General features: G+C 35.0%; 1 protein-coding gene across 6 annotated transcripts in view; it reads left to right on the top strand.

Moving 5' to 3' along the window:
* LOC104690358 (aspartyl/asparaginyl beta-hydroxylase) overlaps positions 1-18,707 on the top strand; it is a 66,757-nt gene that overhangs the window by 31,036 nt on the left and 17,014 nt on the right. For 2 of the 6 annotated variants that reach the window (XM_039548726.1, XM_039548725.1), the window contains 7 exons: positions 950-1,000; positions 1,511-1,555; positions 2,358-2,393; positions 5,593-5,631; positions 6,982-7,023; positions 8,422-8,475; positions 9,501-9,545. In XM_039548726.1, coding sequence (XP_039404660.1) covers positions 950-1,000; positions 1,511-1,555; positions 2,358-2,393; positions 5,593-5,631; positions 6,982-7,023; positions 8,422-8,475; positions 9,501-9,545 — 312 coding nt within the window. Of the gene's footprint in view, positions 1-949; positions 1,001-1,510; positions 1,556-2,357; positions 2,394-5,592; positions 5,632-6,981; positions 7,024-8,421; positions 8,476-9,500; positions 9,546-13,783; positions 15,645-18,707 lie in introns of those variants that run through there. The other 4 variants (XM_039548730.1, XM_039548727.1, XM_039548728.1 and 1 more) reach the window with 4 other exon arrangements.

Here is an 18,707-nt window from a genome sequence, read left to right as displayed (position 1 = left end):
TTATGCTTGATGTCACGTACAATGGCATTAGCTCATCTTTCCCATTATGAAGAAGCTTTAAATGGATATTGCAGTTTCTCTACTGTCTGATAAGTGTTTTCTTCAGGATTCTAACAGTGTTTTTTTTATAGTATGGGCAGTCTCTTGCATTGACATTAAAAATTGATTTATATTTGGACTAGTCTTATGTTTGATTCACTGTTAGCTCTGGACCTCACAATTGTATTTGATGTCACAGATGTGACAGAAGAGTAGTTTTATTTGTTTGATGCAGCTAAAACTGTTTATTCCAAATGATGTGGGAGATTACTGGTTTAGAATCCAAGCTATTATACTTCCCAAGTAAAAGGATAAGTTACTTTATCTTCAGTACTGTGTTTTCTCAGATGTGTCATAGTGAGTATATTAACAGCATTGAAAAGAATTGTAGTTATAGAGGAAAATAATCCCCAAATTTAGCTAGGTAATGAAAGGAAGTAAATTGCTCTAAATCTGAGATGCCAGAAGTGAAGCACATATTTTGCAAGGTCAGTTTCTGGTTCATATCTTGTCTTCTATAGATCCATCACCAAGTGAGCCCCCTGCACATTAGTAAAGAAACTACTTTACAATTTTGAGAATAGAGGATGTTTGCATTTTTTATTAATATTAGAAACATTATTAAAAAATATTGATGGAGACTAATGGCACTTGTTGCTCTAGTTTTGCTACAGAGAGCGTAGCAGAAGGCTAAAAGAGAGAGTGGCCCAAGGCCTTCCGTTAGATTGCCATGTGTCAAGTTGCAAATGTCAGTTTATAAAGTTTTAGTTTTTCATTTTTCAACTAAGGAGCTACATTTAGGCATTGAAAGACTGATTATGGATACAAGTTAAAACAATGAAATATTAAACATATTTCATGTTTTTAATTTCAAGATTTTTATTTGTTCATATTTAATTTACATCTTTAGATGAGTATGTTGCAGATTTGGAAGAGAGAGTAAGTGATCCAGACACTCCAGGTTTGTAAATTTTCATTACTTCAAATGATAATCACACTTTTTAAAATGTGCTACAAAGCAATGTGTCATATTGACTGTTTCATCAGTTTTATTTTCAAAGGATTTTTAGATAGTTTCAAGTAAGCCTGATTTTTAGGCCACTATGTTACCATTACATTTGTGAGCATAACACTCCATGAATTCAATCTACAAACTTACATAAATATTTTGTTCTGTCACGAGTTTCCCAGTCTAATCAATGGATTGATCATCCAACACCTGCTTATATTCCTAACTTTAGGCCTAAATACAAATATGCATAAACTTACTGTACTGTGTGTTTTATGGTGTAGTTCCTGGATGTGTTTTATAATTCAGCAGTCACTTTCAAATAAAGCACTGTAGTAAGTCAGTATGATTATTTCTGTTATTTTTGAGCTAAATAAGTGACCTTTCTAAGTTCTCTTGTGTTATTAAGCTGTCACATGAAAATTCAGTTGGAATATAAAACATTAAATATTTCTATTTAAGGTGACTCTGAGGTACTGCCAGAAGATGCTATGGAACATTACACAGGTACAGTCCAAAGTCTTCTTTCTTTCTATTAAAAGTTCATTGAATTTTGGCCCCAAACCAAGACAGTCACACACACAAAAATACCTCCCCAAAACAAACAAACAAACAAAACAAACCACAAAACCACACAACACCCAAGACTTTGGTGCTTCTAGATAGCATTTTTTCAGTATGTAAATTAAAAATGTAGACATAATAACTTTGAGGAAATTATGCTAAAACCTACATGAGTACTACTACTCTGTAATGTCAGCCAAATGGGCAGAATAATATTTTGAAGGTTGAATTTTCAGGGGAATGAATATTGGAATTTTAAATTGTATAGAAATGTTCTTGTGATAAAAAAGAATTTAAACTTGCCAGAGATGTTGCAGTTAGTGTGATGTCAAGAAGAAAGTAGTATCTCTAAAATTTTTTTTAAAAGCAAGTAAGCCATAACAAGTAGATGCCAAAATTACACTGTAGAAGTTAGCTATATATAGAAATGATTTATAGATACTTCAATTCCAAACTATAGGTATTTTTTAGATGGCTTCATGAACTGTATAAGAAAGCCTGCTGATACTGCTTTTTTTTTTTAAGTCTATCTTCTTATGCCAGAAAATCAATCAGTTTTTTTTACAGGATCTTTTAGAAATTTTCACCTTTGCACTCTTACTAACTTATTACAGTATGAACTACTATAGTTTCAAATATTTTTTTTGGTCTGAAAAAACTTGACACTATATTGCATTATTTGTTGCATCTTTATTTTCTTAAAATTCCATGAATTTTCCTACTAATTTTCTTTTTCTTTAAACAGAGGATAGAGCTCATGAAGATTATAGTGAAGACCAAGGTATGACAACTTCTATATTTAGTAAAATTACAGTATCAAAATGTTTCATTAATATGCAAGTGGAATTAGTTTTAAAATTTCCTATGCTGTCACATTACTTTGCAAGTTCTCACTTAAGGTTTTGGGTTGTTGTCTGTTCAAACCCCCTGTGTTTGTAATCAATCAATCAATCAATCTTTTAACACTGATTCATGTGTAGAGTATGCATATGCATTATATTCCCATATTGGTCCTCTTTGCCATACTTTGTGCCTATGTGGAATAAGAATGTTGAAGGCTTTGCATACCCTTTTCCTTGTGAAACCCTGGCCAGGTCAGCTGTGGTTTATTGCGTCTGTTTAACTCAATATCACCATGTCATCTTGTCTGCCATTACCAGTTCTTTGGGAATTACTCTTTTTTAGTGTGATTTGGTTGATGATTTGCTAATGATTACTGAGACCAAATCAAAAAGTAAACAAGAAGAATAGCAGTCACAGCCTTGAAACAAAGGTGTGTGGTTGTGGCTCCTGCTGTGATATCCTTCTGGAGACTACCATACTTCAGAATAGTTAAACATATCTTTGTTTATTGTTTATTTCCCATGTTTGTGTAACCTGAGCAAAGGACAGCGTTTCTTAACTTCCAAATACTTGCAACAGAAAACTTTGAGGTTCATTCTTTGTTATCAGGAGGTAAATTCCAACATCCGTCTTTGGGATAGAAGTCAAAATTCCACTGAAAGACTTTCAGTGGCCCAAGGATGTATTTAGCCCTTAGCCTGTGTCTTTCTCAGTCTGCAGAAGATATTTATTTGCCTCAGTTATGGTGCCTGTGACAAAATGTCTCAGCATTAATAGGATAGAAAAGCAAGAGACTCTAGGTTTTTCCCAGGGCTTAATTTTTACTTGCCTTTCTAGGTGATAGTTATTTTATGATCAGTTCCTAATCAAGAATCACTTCTCTTGCTTCTCACACCTAGATATGAAGAAGTGCAACTTCTAATCTTTCCTTTTCATGCTCCTTCGTATGTAGGGGTAACACGAACAGAAAATGCTTCTGTGTCCTTGTGAGGAGACATCTCTATCTGCTTTTTGACTTAGTTGATCAGGAAGGTTGCAAAGGAAATTGCATCAGCTTTTTTTAAAATCAGTTCCAACAGCATTTCATATTCTGCAGTCTCTTCTGGCACCCCAGCACAATAACAGTGAATCACTGTATTTTGTGAGTCATTCATGTGCTTCTTGCACTTCAGAAAGCAGTGGTTTCATGTACAGTTGCCTCTCTGTGCTGCAATGAGAGTTTTAAATAGTATCAGATAAATCCCTCTACTCTTTCTTTATTCTTGCCAGTCCTCTGATTAGGATGATAAGGAGAATAGAAACTTCCATTGTTTTCCTCAAAAGGAAATTCTAAGGTAGCATGTGACTGTCAAAAAAATTATTATTCTTGGCTATTAAATTGTCAGGCTTCTTTATGCAGTAACGTATTCCCACAGTTCAACATAAGCCATGGAGAACTGCTTTTCTCTTGAAAAAAGTTCTCATTTTCACAACATAATTTTACTTTGCTTTCAAGTTCCACCTTGAAGACATTCTGGTTGTGAGAGAAAACACAATGTGTCCTTTTGTACTATTTAGAGGAATTTCATTTCAGAGCTGCAGACTGGAGCAGTGTAGAAGAAAAAGACCAGTCAGATGAGGCTCCCTTTCTGTCACACACCATTTTTTCCCTCTGAGTTCAGTCTATGGAGTTTCAGGGCATGTTCGTGTTCATATGCTAGACACCATTTTAGCAGTTGTACCTATTTTTCATCCCTGTTGTCTCTAGGCCCATCTTTCTTGTACCTTTTGACATGGTTTTGGTTGGATTGAAAGTGAAACAGATTTACCTTGTTCATGGAGAAGAGCAATTATGGCACAGTTTTTCTAAAGTCAAAGAACAGTTGGAGGCCAATGTGGAGATCTGAAATTCTTTATCTCAAATGTAAAGCTTGTGGTTTTGCCATGGGCTCCAAAACTGCAGTAGAATTCCACAAGAAGATTCACATTAAAGCCTTTATATGCAATTGTCTGTGAAATCAACAGAAGTATAAGCTTTGGGTCATTGTATCTTCCCCATCTATATTGCATTTGTTTCCCCTCTTCTGGCAGGACCCTCTGGTAAAATATTTTTCCCAATCCTGGTGCTTTCTAGAGTTCTCAAAGCTGAAGGCAGTGCAAGGTGATTGTTGGCCAGAGCAGTCCAGTTTCTTTTGTGACTCTTGCTTTGTGTGGCTTGGTTCTTAATTCAGATCAGGAGCTGCTCTAATAAGATTGCTGTAATTGCATCACTGAGGTTATTGCTAAAGCTAAAAATTCTTTAGTTGAAATCAGTGCCCACAGTGGAGTGTGTAAATGGATTGATTATAGGACTTGGAATACAAGAACTCAGTTACTGTACATAACTTTCAGTAGTTTTATGAAGAATTTCCTACAGTTCATCACCAGGAAAGTAGAGAAAGAAAGCAAGTTTGAGATTTTCATTAGAAATAAAGAGTTCTTGATGTTTTTTTAAGCATATTCTGTAAGATCTTTCTAAGGTGCGTAGGGAGAGCCATGTGACCATTAGAACCATGTAAGATACAACAATAGTATTAAGGTGGGAGGGTTGTTTGGTTTTTTACAAATGTTATGTAAATAACCTTTTTAAGATGAGGATTAGTACCTGTTAGATAATGAAATTATCCAAAACACTGAATGAACTTTGAACTTGTTTAGTTCTAAAATTTTCAATAAGTGTATATTGAAAATTCAGACAATGGATAGCATTTTGTCTATTTTCAGACATTATTTAAAATTAAATATTGAATATTCTTAACCTATTTCTTCTTTGGAATTACAAAAATTAGATGGACTGTATGCAAAGATTAAGAATGTGGGAGAATCGTAACAACTGTGCAGAATGATAGAGTTATTTTTGTAATTATTTTCAACATTTCATCTGTGTGGTAGAAAGTCTTGAAATTTCAGCAATATGTACACATATAGTATTTTTTTTAATGTAGAATTTCTAGTACAAGCTTCTGAAAGAGCTCATGTATCTATTCAGGCCCCCAAACTAGGGAAGGTTTTTTAAGGAGTTTGCATTTATCATTAATGAAAGGAACTGGATGTTTAACAACCAAATTTTTAGGATACTTTGTGCATATCAGCCACTGTATTTTTTTCTTTCCTTTCAGAACCCAAACATGAAAAGCAAACTGAGACTCAAGATACAGGTATACACCTATATACCTATATAAATATTTTAGGCAAATTAGCATAAAAATTGTAAACTTAATCTTGCCGTTTATATATATTGAAGTACATAATCTGTGTGACCTTCAGTCAAGACATTGTCAGTTATGGCAAAGGTTCATTACAGTCTGTATTGTTCTAAACTTAGATTTTTAACTACGAACTTAGAAACTTTGTTTTAATATGCCGTCCTTGAGGATTCATCTTTAAGGTCTCAAGTGACACAAAGTGGGGTATCTGAGGCTTTTAATGGACAGCTGGACCGCAGTAATCACAGACACTCAGCCTACTTCTTGCGATGAGCCTTGCTCATAATCTTGCAACCAGTGTGTAAGGTCATTCAAAATGTACAGGCTGTCAGTACTAGCTCTGCTTTGATGCAGACTTCTTGCTGGTGCATGTCTCATTAGTAGAAGCAATTACAAATTATTTGTCTGCAGTATTCTCGCTGCAGTATTCCATACGCTTTATTGTCTTGAAGTGCCAGCTCTTTTGAGAGTCATCTCAGACAACCGACTGAAAAAACCCACAGTCATTTAGTTTAGAAGGAAGTCAAGAAGTTCTCTACTGTAAATAAATTGTGTCTGTTTTGTCACCTTTGTTATCATAATCTTAAGAGGACAGCAAAATGAATTAAAAGGTGCCATATTAAGAGAAAACAAAAAGAACTTATTTTTTCTGTAGAATCCGTAATTCAAATTGTAGAATTTCTTTGTTGTCCTTCAAGAAGGAAGTTAGGACTCACAAATGAATTGCATGTTTATCCAAATAAAAACTTTTAAAGTTTATAGGTTTGCAGGTTTTTTGGTTGGTTTTCACTATGTCTAGTGGATGGAGTTGATGCTGTAAAAGATGAAAGTGGGAGTACTTGAATGTATTTAGAAAGAGTAAGGAGAGGTTTTAAAATTTCAGTTATTGTGTCATAGTCCAAACAACAATTGTTGAAAAGGTACAATTTTGAAATAACTAGCTGATGAATAGAACAGTTATTTAGTGAAACAGGAAACAGTATTTAAGATGTATTTTTTTCCCCTGGAATTCATCAAAGTATCTGTTTGTTAATAGCAGGTAAACATGTCTATGTGCTAGCTACATGTTCTTTTGTGTAGCATGTAAGTTCCATCACTTGAGGGCTTGATTTCATTATTGCTCTGAATTGAATGTTTTCTTAGCTGTTGAGGACCTTCCAAAGGAGGTGAATGAAGCCACAGGGCCAGGCATATATTTTGTAATTGTGATCTTAGTGTTTTGATGAAATGTATACATTTGAAAATTAGATGTTTAAAAAAATAGCAAGCTGATTATACACTTTTTCCTTTTTATACTTATAGAGGAAATTAATGAAGATTTTGATATTGCTAAAGACCTCTCAGGTATGAAATTTTATAGTTTATAAAAACTTTTTTTCTTCCATTTATATTGGTTAATATAATTAAAAAACAAACAAATGAAAAACACAGCAGAGTATAGAATCGTGGAACACTTTGGGTTGGAAGGGATATTTAAAGATCATCTGGTTCAATCCCTCTGCCATGTCCAGGGACATCTTTCTTTAGTCAACTTGCTCAAAGCTCTGTGCAGCCTGACTTTAAACACATCCAGGGGTGGGGCATCCACTACTGCTCTGGGCACCTGTTCCAGTGTCTTACTACACTCATCATAAAAATTTTGCTTCTTATGTCCAATCTCTATCTACTGTCTTTCACTTTAAAATCCAATGCTACAGGCATCAGTAAAAAATTTCTGCCTTTCTTACAAGATCCCTTATTGAAAGGCTGCAATAAGGTCTCGCTAGAGTCTTCTCTTCTCCAGGCTGAACAAGCCCAAGTCTCTCAGCCTGCCTTCCTAGGAGAATTGCTCCAGCCCTCTGATCATCTTCATGGACCTCATCTGAACCTGTTCTAACAGGTCCATGCCTGTCCTCTACTAAAAACTCCAGAGCTGGATGCAGCACTCCATGGGGGGTGTCATGAGAGACACCTCTTTAGATGCAGCCATGGATGCAGTTGGCCTTCTGGGCTGGGGGTGCACACTTTTGGCTCATGTCCAGTGTTTTATCCACCAGAATACCCAAGTCATTCTCCACAGGGGTGCTCTCAATCCCTTCTTCCCCCAATGTTTATTGATACTGGAGGTTGCCCTGACCCTGGTGCAGGACCTTGTACTTGGCCTTTTTGAACCTCATGACATTCGTAAGAAGTACTTATTCTGTTGCTCAAACTGGAGCTCTGTGGTAATTTCCCACATTGCTGCTCAGAAAGATTACATTGTAAATTTTTGTTTGCTGTATTGTTCTTGAGGAATTTTAAATGAGTACTGTGTGAAATGTAATTTAAAGATACGCTCTAAGAAGTTAAAAATCTTGTTAAAGCAGTTTTTCTCAAACATGATGTTGATTGAGTCAGCAAAGTGATCTAAGCAGTTTAGCCTGAGCACTGTGTGTAGGATTTGATGCTATATTTATTTTGATTTTCTATTTGAAAAATGCATTCTTGTATAATTAAAAGGGGTAACATACATTGTTTCACTCAAACAACGATTGTAAAATCCTTCTGGTGTGTGCAACAGAAGTCCTACTTCTAGTAGCTAAACTTTTGGATGTGAAATGCATTCAGTACCCTATTTCCTACTCTTCAGTTAACCAAATTGGTTAGTTTATAATTTAAGCCTTCCTTTTTGTTTGATACTAATTCGATTGTGTGGCTGCTGGGAAATAAAAACAAAATTATGGATGTAATGTGAATAACTTTCAACACTCATTTTCTGTCTAGGAGTAGAAAGTAAGCAAACAGAAGATGATATGGCCATTGAACCAGAGGAATCAGGTTTGTATATTGTGTTTTCCATGCTTTTGCTACTTAAAAAAATTAATAATCGAGAATGTTAAATATTATGGAATACAATTCTATGCTGCAATAAAAATGCATTCATAACTTTTTCTGCAGCTGTTTTCTTCTGAGGACAAACACATCTGTGTTTTTGGAATCTAGCATCTTGGGATTTTTAATGACAATATTCAATGGCTTAGAAAGCACTCTTCAGTTTTAGAAGTTTCTTGAACTGGGAGCACTGGGAGAGTGCTCCCAGTTCAGAAAAACTTATATTGATAAAAATTACTATATTTGGCCATATGATGGAACTAAAAATTTCTTTTCCATGCTCTGTTTTCCACCAGCCGGTCAGGAGTGCGTACTCAGAGAAGAGGGTATATGTAAGGAATAAAGTGGAATGTCCCACCCAGCTTTGAGCTCTTTGTTTATGGGCTTCCCAAATCAGAGAATGTATTTCCCTCTCTTCAATTCTTCCTATTATCTACAGCCAGCATCCTGGCTATTGGGAGGTTTTTTCTGGTGAGCCTGACTCCCTCCAAGCATGAGCAGGGACTGTGTGCAGCCTTCAGTCTATTAGCAGTAATAGCACTAAGTGATGTGTGACATGTCTAATTTAAACATACATATGGAAATAAAAGTAATTGAATTTTGAAGTCAAGTATTTCACAGTTACAGCTGGGAACATAATAGGTATATATGGATGTTTTCTACGCCCATACTGTAGTAGCATGTGAAACTGTGGAATATGTGTGCTTTGGATAATATAGTTTCAGAACTTTGAAGTATCATTTTTGAAATTGCGCAATCCTACAGTATGCTCACTGGCCTACTTAAGTATGAGTCTTTCCCTTGGAAAAATTCAACTGAGGAAGAAGTTTGCATCCCACTTCTGCAAAAGTAGTATTACAGAGCAGTCTTGATAGGTCACTACTTGGAGTATAAGTGAAAAAAAAAGAGGCTTTTTGTAAATATTTAGGGATCAGTCCAGTTTGAATTATTTTTACGTTTTTTATTTACAGAAAAACCTGCTAAAGCTGAAGATTATTCAAATGATGTTCAAGTGGGTAAGTCAATCTTGGGTGCCTGGTTTTTTTTCCTAAAAAAATGAAGCTGTAGCTACATGGAAATTAGTAATGAAGTTACTTTGTGGAGAGGCATGAAAGGATACCATTATTGTCAAAGTTGCTTTAGTTGGTTTAGAAGCAATAATTTTTCTGTTGTACTTGATAAATTCCAATGGTAGTTACTGGGTTGTATGAAAGCATTCCAAATAAACTGAGTATTTTTAATTTAAAACTTAATTTTTAATGATTTCAGATAGAGTGGAATACTTTTGAAAGGGAAACACCACAATTTCAGGTCTCGATATGTGTATGCTTCCTCTCCAGAGCAAGTATTGTGGACGATGATAGTGTTACTTCTCTGTGTGTCAGTTGGATCTATTGGAGTCTGACTGTGGCACATTCTTTAGGCACTGATCTGGAAACAGGGACTGTTTTGTCATGCCATCACATTTTTCTTGGCATAACTTTTTAAGAACAAGAGCACTTCCAGTTCTTCCATCTGTTGCCTGACAGTAGTAGACATAGCTTTTACCAAAACCATTTTAGGGTAGTTAAGTGGCTTCTAAATTCAAGGACTGCATATTGTTACATTTCTTGGAGTTAACTATTACAGTTTGCTGATTTGTTAGTTGTAGCAAACTAGTTGTGTTGGGTGAAACAGTTACACCTCAGGGCATCAGAGAAATGGCAATCCAAGACCTTTAACATCTGTATTTTTGTTCTGTGCTGATTAGCCTGACCACCTTTCTGGTTAGTTAATCTTTGTACTATGCAGGTCTTACAAGATGTGGTACCCAGAGAGTTCTGGGTTGGTGTTTTTTTTTTTTCCTTGCAGTATTTGTGTTTGGTTCTTAGTCATGCCAAAAGTAGCCAGAGAAGTGAAAAAAACACAGGAGGCCTTTTGTGGTTGTCCAGGACAGATTGTTTTAGTTCATGTTTGAATTTGTATGCTGAACCAGAGCTGAGGTGGTTTGAAATGCGCTCACATTGGTGCATAACTGTGTTGTCTACAAGGTCTTTCCAACCTGTTTATCACAACAGCCACATGGTGTGTTGAAATATTTCAACCCATAGCTGTTAATTAATAGATGCATTAGCTGAAAGTGTTTTGTTTCATGATGGGTATGAAGTATTCTTAACCAAAGCTTATGATCAGTATAGGAACAAACAGTACTTATCTTTGACAGCATGGGCAAGAAGTTCAGCAAAGGTAGTCTTCACTCTGCTTGTTGTGCATTAAGTTGGAGGAACTGGAGAAGAGGAAAAGATGTTTGCTCTCAGAAAAGATTGCTGTTTAAAGTTAAAATAACAAAAAGGGACAGACAGAACTATTACAAAATTTCAACAGTAGATAATTCTACCACACAATGTCAGTTGAGGATACTGAAATGATTTCTTGACTTACACATACTATTTTAAAATTAAATTCAGAATAGAAGTGCCAAATTGAAATATTGGGGGTTTGGACCATATTTCTATCAGTTTTTGTGTTGTAATTTATGGCTCAGTCTTGCAGCAGTAAATTAATTTTCCTACCTTCGCAAAAAAAAAAAATCTTAGGTGTTTTATATAGTAGTGGTGGATTTTGAAATACGCCATTTTGAATCATAGCATCATTTAGGTTGGAAAAGACCCTAAAGTCAAGTCCGGCTATAGACCTAACACTGCCAAGTCCACCATTTTAAACCATGTCCCCAAATGTCACATCTGCACATCCTTTAAATACCTCCAGGGTGGGAACTCCACCTCTTCCTTGGGCAGCCTGTTCCATTGCTTGACCACCCTTTTGGGGAAGAAATTCTTCCTCACACCCAATCTAAACCTCCCCTGGTGCAACTCAAGGCTGCTTCCTTGAACTATCTCTTGCTACTTGGCAGAAGAGACTGACTGTCACCTGGCTACAACCTCATTTCAGATATTTATGGAGAGCGATAAGGTTCCTCCTGAGCCTCCTTTACTCCAGACTGAACAACCCCAGCTCCCTCAGCTGCTCCTTATGAGACTTGTGCTCCAGACCCTCCACCAGCTCTGTCCTTGGCTGGACATGCTTCAGCACCTCAGTGTCCTTCTTGCAGTGGGGGGCCCAAATCCAAACACAGAATTTGAGATACAGCCTCACCAGTGCTAAGTAGAGGGGAATGATCACTCCTTTAATTGCAGATGTATTTGCAAATAAGATGGTGGAATTGAACCTAGTTATCCACTCTCCTTTTGTTGTATTGTGATGCTAAGAGACTCCTTGCCATTTTCAAGCACTGTTAGAATGAGAAAGAGCTTGTTCTATTTTGAAATGGTACGTATTTCTGAATAAATCTTTTAGATTTTTTTTTCTTACCTGTGGTTGTTTTCAAAATTAGTGTAACACACCACTGAAATCACAAGAGTATCTTGATGTCTATCCTGGCATATCTTTTAGAAACACATAGTAGCAGCAGCACTAGAAGAAATTAATTGTTTTGTCAGGGGCCTTCACAGGGAAAAAGTGAGTGAATCAATCAAAATGTGTTTTAAAGACAGTTATTAAAGATGTAAGTAATTATTAGAGGTAGTACAATGTACATGATCCTTTGTTTAGGAACTAGAAAATGAAAATAATTTGAGCAGCACAAAATCTGAGCCTGCACTAACTTAAGAATCCTTATAATTTGTGTAGTTGTGTGGGAACCACTCGAAAGGCAGAAGAACCAGTATTTCTAACTTTTTCTAATAATTTTATTGCTTCAGCACATAAAGTAAAATTCAAGTAGCATCATGGGAAACTGACAAAAGAAACATAGGACATAAACTACTGGCAACGAATAAAATTTTCATTAAATTATTGGTTCTTCCTGCTCTTAAGTATATTTGCTTGTCTTTTTTGGATGTGAATATTTCAGTTTGAAAGCAAGATTACTCTCAAATTTTCCTCTGAGATTATGACATTCATGTTTACCAGGTTTTTCTGTTTTAGTATCTTCTTTGTGATAGAGGATTCAGTATGCGGGATTTTGTTGTCAGAAGTCTATCTTTTTTGTTTATGTGATTTAATTTCATCAGTTGTTCAAAGCTAATATTTCCTGTTCTTTAAGCAGTAATAAACATAACTTCAGGCAGTGTAAAATAAATTCAGAAATGTCACTATACATTCCTTATTCTTCAGTAGTTTAAATTCGTGCAACTGCATTTGAAGCATGGTGGCACCAGTTTTTATCAGGTTTGGAGCAGTTGTTTGGTTTTTTGGAAAGAAAATGGGAGATAGCTCAGAGGTTGAATTTAGCTGTGAGGAACATTCTCACATCACCAGGGAAGAGACTGGGTGTGGGATTTGAATATGCTGGAGTGCAAGTCAAAAGTTTCTTGCTGACTTCAGGTCACATCACAAAAAGGTCATACTAGTCAAGTACATCTTTAGGTATCTGTAAGTACTGTTTTCCAGTTCTCTGAGTTTACTTCTGGAATTATTGCCAGTGTTCTTTTCCAGATGTAGGCTTCTTTAGCTGCAGTTATAATCTGCATTTTTATAAACTAATGGACTTGGGTGGTATGATAAACTAGCTTGAAATATTACTGATACAGGTTTTCTGGCTAATCCTGCTTTACATTGGCACATAAATTGCAGTGGTTGTGATAGAGTGGTACTTGTTGGACACATATTTTAAGGGAGACATTGCAGGTTTAGGGGATACCATTACTCTCTGTATTTGGATTTTGATCCCTCTTGTACGTGTTTAGATTTAAAATATCTACGAGTTGTTCCACTCCTCCCCTTCACCTTGTATCCTTGACGTTTTTATAACCCTACATTTATTTTACCAGCTGCTGAAATGCCTTATGTGTGGAGAAGTTTCCACTTTAGCACTTCGGCCCTTCCTCATTCCCTGGCTCCTCTTTTCCGGTTGTCTTTGATTTTAACAAATAAAACCCAAAATCAAACCAACACAAAAAAACAAACTAAAACCAAAATCTAAATGTTTAAAAGGAATTGTGGCATGGCCTAGATATCCTTTACAAGGTAAATGAAGTGCCATATGGTAATAAAAAATTTACTGCCTAGAAAAATATTTAAAAGTTTGTTTCCCACCTTATACAGCAACTTTGTATATATTCATTAAGGTAGCTCTTAGTAATTATAGCTTTTCCATATTAACTAGTCTGATACAAAGTTGCATTTTTTAGCATTTAAGCTTTTTTTGTTGTTGTTTTAGAGGAAGTTGTGTTTTGGTTGGTCCTTTAATATAGATTTCCCCTTATTTTTTCAGATACTTAAAGCTTCAAAAGAAAAGTCCCTACATCAGGAGGACCAGTCCTAACCATACGCTACAAAAGGGGAGCAGATGGTTGTAATAGACCTTATGATGTAATTACCAAGCAGTTCAGGGTTTGGGGAATGAACACTAAGATGTTGTAAATGGGTTTTAGCCAACTGTCATTTTAGTAAGCATTTTTAACACTTGGATGTTTAGTTTACATTCCTGTCTGATTTTTTTTTTCCCTTGGTCAAGTTTAGTGAATTCATAATTTTTCTTCTGTGTTTGTGACAGTTACAACTTAGAGCTGCATTTCATGTACTGTTTAAGCAATTGTTAATATTCTATTTATAACGTAGCAGCAAGTACATTTTTTTCAGATTTTAATATATATCTTTTGTTGTGGATTCATACAGTATGTACAGAGCAGTTTGGTCAAATGAAACATATGATGTTATGAATTTTTAAATATTTCGTAACTGCTGATATAGCATACAGCCTAATTGCATTTTATTAAAAAAACACTAATCAGGCACACACTATGCTGTGAAGTTTGACTTCTATCTCTTTGCACTGATGTTATGTCAACAGTTAACTACATGAATTTCAGGTGATTTTAAAATACCCTAACAAGATATGAAATGTGTGTTTAATACTAGTAAAAAGCCAGATTACAAAATTACAGTTTTCAAAAACCCTTTATGTATGAATTAGCACTTTTTATTTATGCCCATTTGATTTTTCAAGGAAAAATGTCTAGAGACTAGATGCTAGCCTGGCAGGGAGTCAGTGGAGATTGCAACAAGACTGATTTGCTGGAATCAGGTTGAATTCAGTAAAATTATTCCATTTTGCTTTGCCTACCAATATAATGATCTCAAAGCTGGCTTTAATGGGCTTTATGTTCAGTAAATTATTTTAAAAGTCCATTTTGCATAAACACTTGATTTGCAAATTTTATTTAAAAAAAAAAGTTTTGGAAATTCAACCTTAAGAAAGATATGATGTCAGAACTTAAGACCTGCAGTTTTGAATGCTCTTAAAAATGGTACATCTGAAATTTAGGTACTGTGGGTGATTTAGAATTTTAATATAACAGGTGTGCTTTTTACCTGTTCTGTGCTGCTGTTCCACAATTATGAAGACATATTTTATTCTTTGATATTTTGCATGTGTTCCTTTTTGGCTCAGGAATAATTGCTGTGATTTTAGGAAGTTGCCAAGCCTGTTACAGGAGCTTAGGAGAAATAAAGTAAGATAAATTTATAAAAAGAAAAATCAGTATGGTAACCCTAACAGTTGGTTGCCTTTTGGTTTACAGGGAGACTTTCAATTTCTGTAACACTGTTTTGAAGTCAGGGTTTTAAATGCTTACATTTGTAGTGAAAGGGGCATCATATATGCTTGCCCTTTTTTTGGGTTTGGGATGTCAGTAAGACTCCTTGTGAGTGTTACCTGTGATCAAGAAATACAGATGTCCCGAAGTGATTTCTTTGGACTTTTCAGGAAAGCAATAATACTCTTAGACTGTGATGTGTTTTGGGATGGGATATTCTAGTAAAATTACCTGTGATTGTGAATTGCAGAGCAATAATTTTTACAAAGCCATATTTTGTGAGGAATCTTGGAAATTATTTTAGGATGGTGAATGGAGGACTTTTTATATAACAGTGGCAGCCAATTTGTAGAATTATGGGACTGTGAGAGTATATTATGCTGTGATTGTATTTTAAGTATTTTGTAACTGGGTATGTGATTTTACGTGCTTCATGTTTACAAAAATATGCCAAGCTGAGCAAGGTCAAGTGGACTATTAAAAGTATGTATATTTAATCCATTTTAATGTTTGGCTGCAATAAAACACAGAAGAATATCTTTGTCTTTCTAGTGTCATTATTTATTCCCAAATGTGGTAGATATTAACTATAGGGATAAATATTTGACTCAGCCACTAATTAATATTGATTTTTAAATTGTGAATTTGAATATTAAAAAATATATTTGAAAGTATTATTTACAAGGAGGAAGTAGCAAGTAAAATAAATGAATTTTATTTCTGGCTGGTGTTATGTGAAGGAAATGGGCAGTACGCTAAGGTCTGTGTTTTCGGCAGTTATGTTGTGATTGTCCTTTTGGAGTATTAACATTCTGCAACCAGTTTGGCCTGAATTTTTCTCATGAAACATCATTTCTGTTTGTAATTGAAAATGGATGAGATTTTAACGTGTCAAACCACGACAAACACACACAAATGCCTGGGGAAACTGATATACCTACTTTTCATACCGAATATTATGGTTACAGTCCATAGTTTAAATCAGACATCTAGTAAGGTCCATGCACTTCTGTGAAAGCAAAAATCTTCCTTGACCTTTACAGTTTTCAAACACCTCCATAGCTTTAATGATCTAGTATTGCTGAATAGTAGTTTAAGAAAAAGTCAGGAGATTACCTTTTTCTTTATATTTTCACATTGCTACATAGCCTCTTGTTATATGTCAGTGAATCTATGAAATCTTGGATTCAAATGCTTTTTTGGAAATCACAGGATGAAATACCAGTAAGCAAAGAGTAGAATACTGAAGCTGTATTTTAATATTGACAATTTACTGCAATTTAAGTGACTTTCTAACATTCTCTGTAATTGAAAAGGTACCATATCATGGCACTTCTTTCTAAGAAGTAAAGAAGATGGTTAAGATTTGATATAGGAAAGATACTGAAAAATGTAATGATTTTAGTGAACATCATTTGTGATTTTACATGTTTCAAAAATTATGTATCTGTAAATAAATTGTGTTGTACATTTATAGTGTTGATTGAGATTCATGTAAAATCTACAAGGTCTGAAACACATTTTTAACTGTGACTTGGGTCATTCTCATATGCCATCAAACATTTAGTATTGTATTGTAATATGAAAAATAAATTTATTCTTCCTGGTAGAAACCTTCTTGGGAACCCCTGGTGCATTCATTATATAGTGAAAACAGTCCTAGCCTATAGTGATTAGCTAAAGGTGTTTTGTCAGTGATTTTCATCTTGATTTATTTTGCTGGAAATGAAGAAATTGAGTCAAGGATGGGAGTGGTTTGAAGAGCTAAGATTTTTCTGCTTGTTTGCTTGAGCTACAATTGGTTTAAGTTGATGAAAAAATAGTCTCAAGATTTATCATCATATCCCTGTCTTTGAGGGAGCACATTTTTAAGCCTTCGTCAGAAATAGTGTAATTAAAGCCTTAAATTGAAATATGCTAGGGATCAATGTGGAAGGAACAAAGCAATATGTGCTGAATATGATGCTGAAGTGAAGTATTATTACTTCACTACACACTTCCCTTAGACCTTCAGAGCTAACAAGATCAAGTTGTGATGAATTTCAAAAGCAGCTACCTAGAAGGAGAATCTGGAGTATTTAAAGATCGTTGGAGAGGCTTTGGTGTAGTCAATGGCAACTAATTTAGCAGAATACTGACTGAAAAAGTCTGAGAGTTTGGAGAACTGATTCTAGTGCATAAATAGATATAGAGAGCTGTAGGTTCTATGTTGCATGAGTCTCAGGAATAAAGAAATGTGAAGCCAGACAAGAAGTGGGAGAGAGGAGCAGGCTTTAGATGGAGGAGGTTATACATTGTTCTTCCTGTGATGGCAAAGAAGTTGCAGAAATAACATCAATGTCCAAGATATGTGGAAGCAGGTTATGGAGTGAGCTAGAATGAAGTAGAGAGAAGAGGCCAGGTGAGAATCTCAAGTGTTGCTGATAAAGGAGAGGATACAGGGAAAATGGGTGACTAACTAGCATGGTGTGTCATGGTAATAGAGGTGGTAAAAATAGAAATATGGGTATATAAACTGCTTTGTTTGAAAACTGTAAAATTACTATTTCATCTGGGGCTGCATTATTGCTCTTTTTAAAATGTAGTGTTTTGGATGACATACAACCATTTTGCTGATAGTGTGATATGGGGAAAAAAATGCAGAAGCCAGGGTTTTAGGAAGTACTGCACAATGCTTTCATTAATATACTGCTACAGTAATAATTATCCTTAGCATGTAATTGACTCTATAGATCTTTTGTCATTTCTTTCAATTTAATTGACAATCTAGATCTCATATGTAATTGAAGAGGTGAATGACTTTCAGTGTGACCATATTTATTTAATTTGCCATATAATCAAGTTGATGCTCGTTCTGTCTTGTACTGAATATAAATTAGAGTTACAGTGTCCATACATTCAGTAATAGCAGTTTTCAGCCTATAGTAAAGGGTGAAATTAGAGTGTTAAAATTTTGTTTTCGTGTGTGCATAATCCAGTTTTTTCATGAAAAAATGCAATGTTTTCCAGCATTTTTAAATGTTGTATTCACACTACAATGCTTTTGAGTAGTCAGTTTAAAAAACAGTGAAGACTGAGTACTGACAGGGTGTGTCTAAATTAGTTGGAAATTAAATAAAATGGTTTTTATGTATATAAGAATACCCCAAAATTAAATAGTAAATGTTAAAGAGGACAGTAGCTAGCTAAAAAAGCAACAGACCCACTGTTTAGTGTTCTCTAAGTTTATTAGGAGGAAATATTGGAAGCTTATTGGGAAAAAAATTGAATCAGAAACAGAGTAACAGTGTTAAAATTGTGAGGCAAGATGCTTTATATGTTATAGGGTCAGGCAGGATCAAAAAGTGTTTGGAGAGGGAGAAAAAGACCTTTATGTATCTACCACCTTCATGAAATATGCATACATGATTTTTCTAAGGATTTAGTTTGCCTTTGCTACAGACTGTCTCAATACTTAGTTAACATCTACCTCTGCAGTGATATGTTTGCAAAATAGCTGTTAGATTATTTTAAAAGTTGAAGAAAGACAAAAGCTTCCCAGTGCCCAAGTCACTTCTAAAAATGCGGCTTAGGTTGCCAATTGATTTTGTTTTTCATGTT

This window comes from Corvus cornix, chromosome 2 (genome assembly GCF_000738735.6).
Source record: "Corvus cornix cornix isolate S_Up_H32 chromosome 2, ASM73873v5, whole genome shotgun sequence".
NCBI lineage: Eukaryota > Metazoa > Chordata > Aves > Passeriformes > Corvidae > Corvus > Corvus cornix.
The sequence above is the reverse complement of the archived record's forward strand: the minus strand, read 5'-3'. Positions and strand labels throughout refer to the sequence as shown.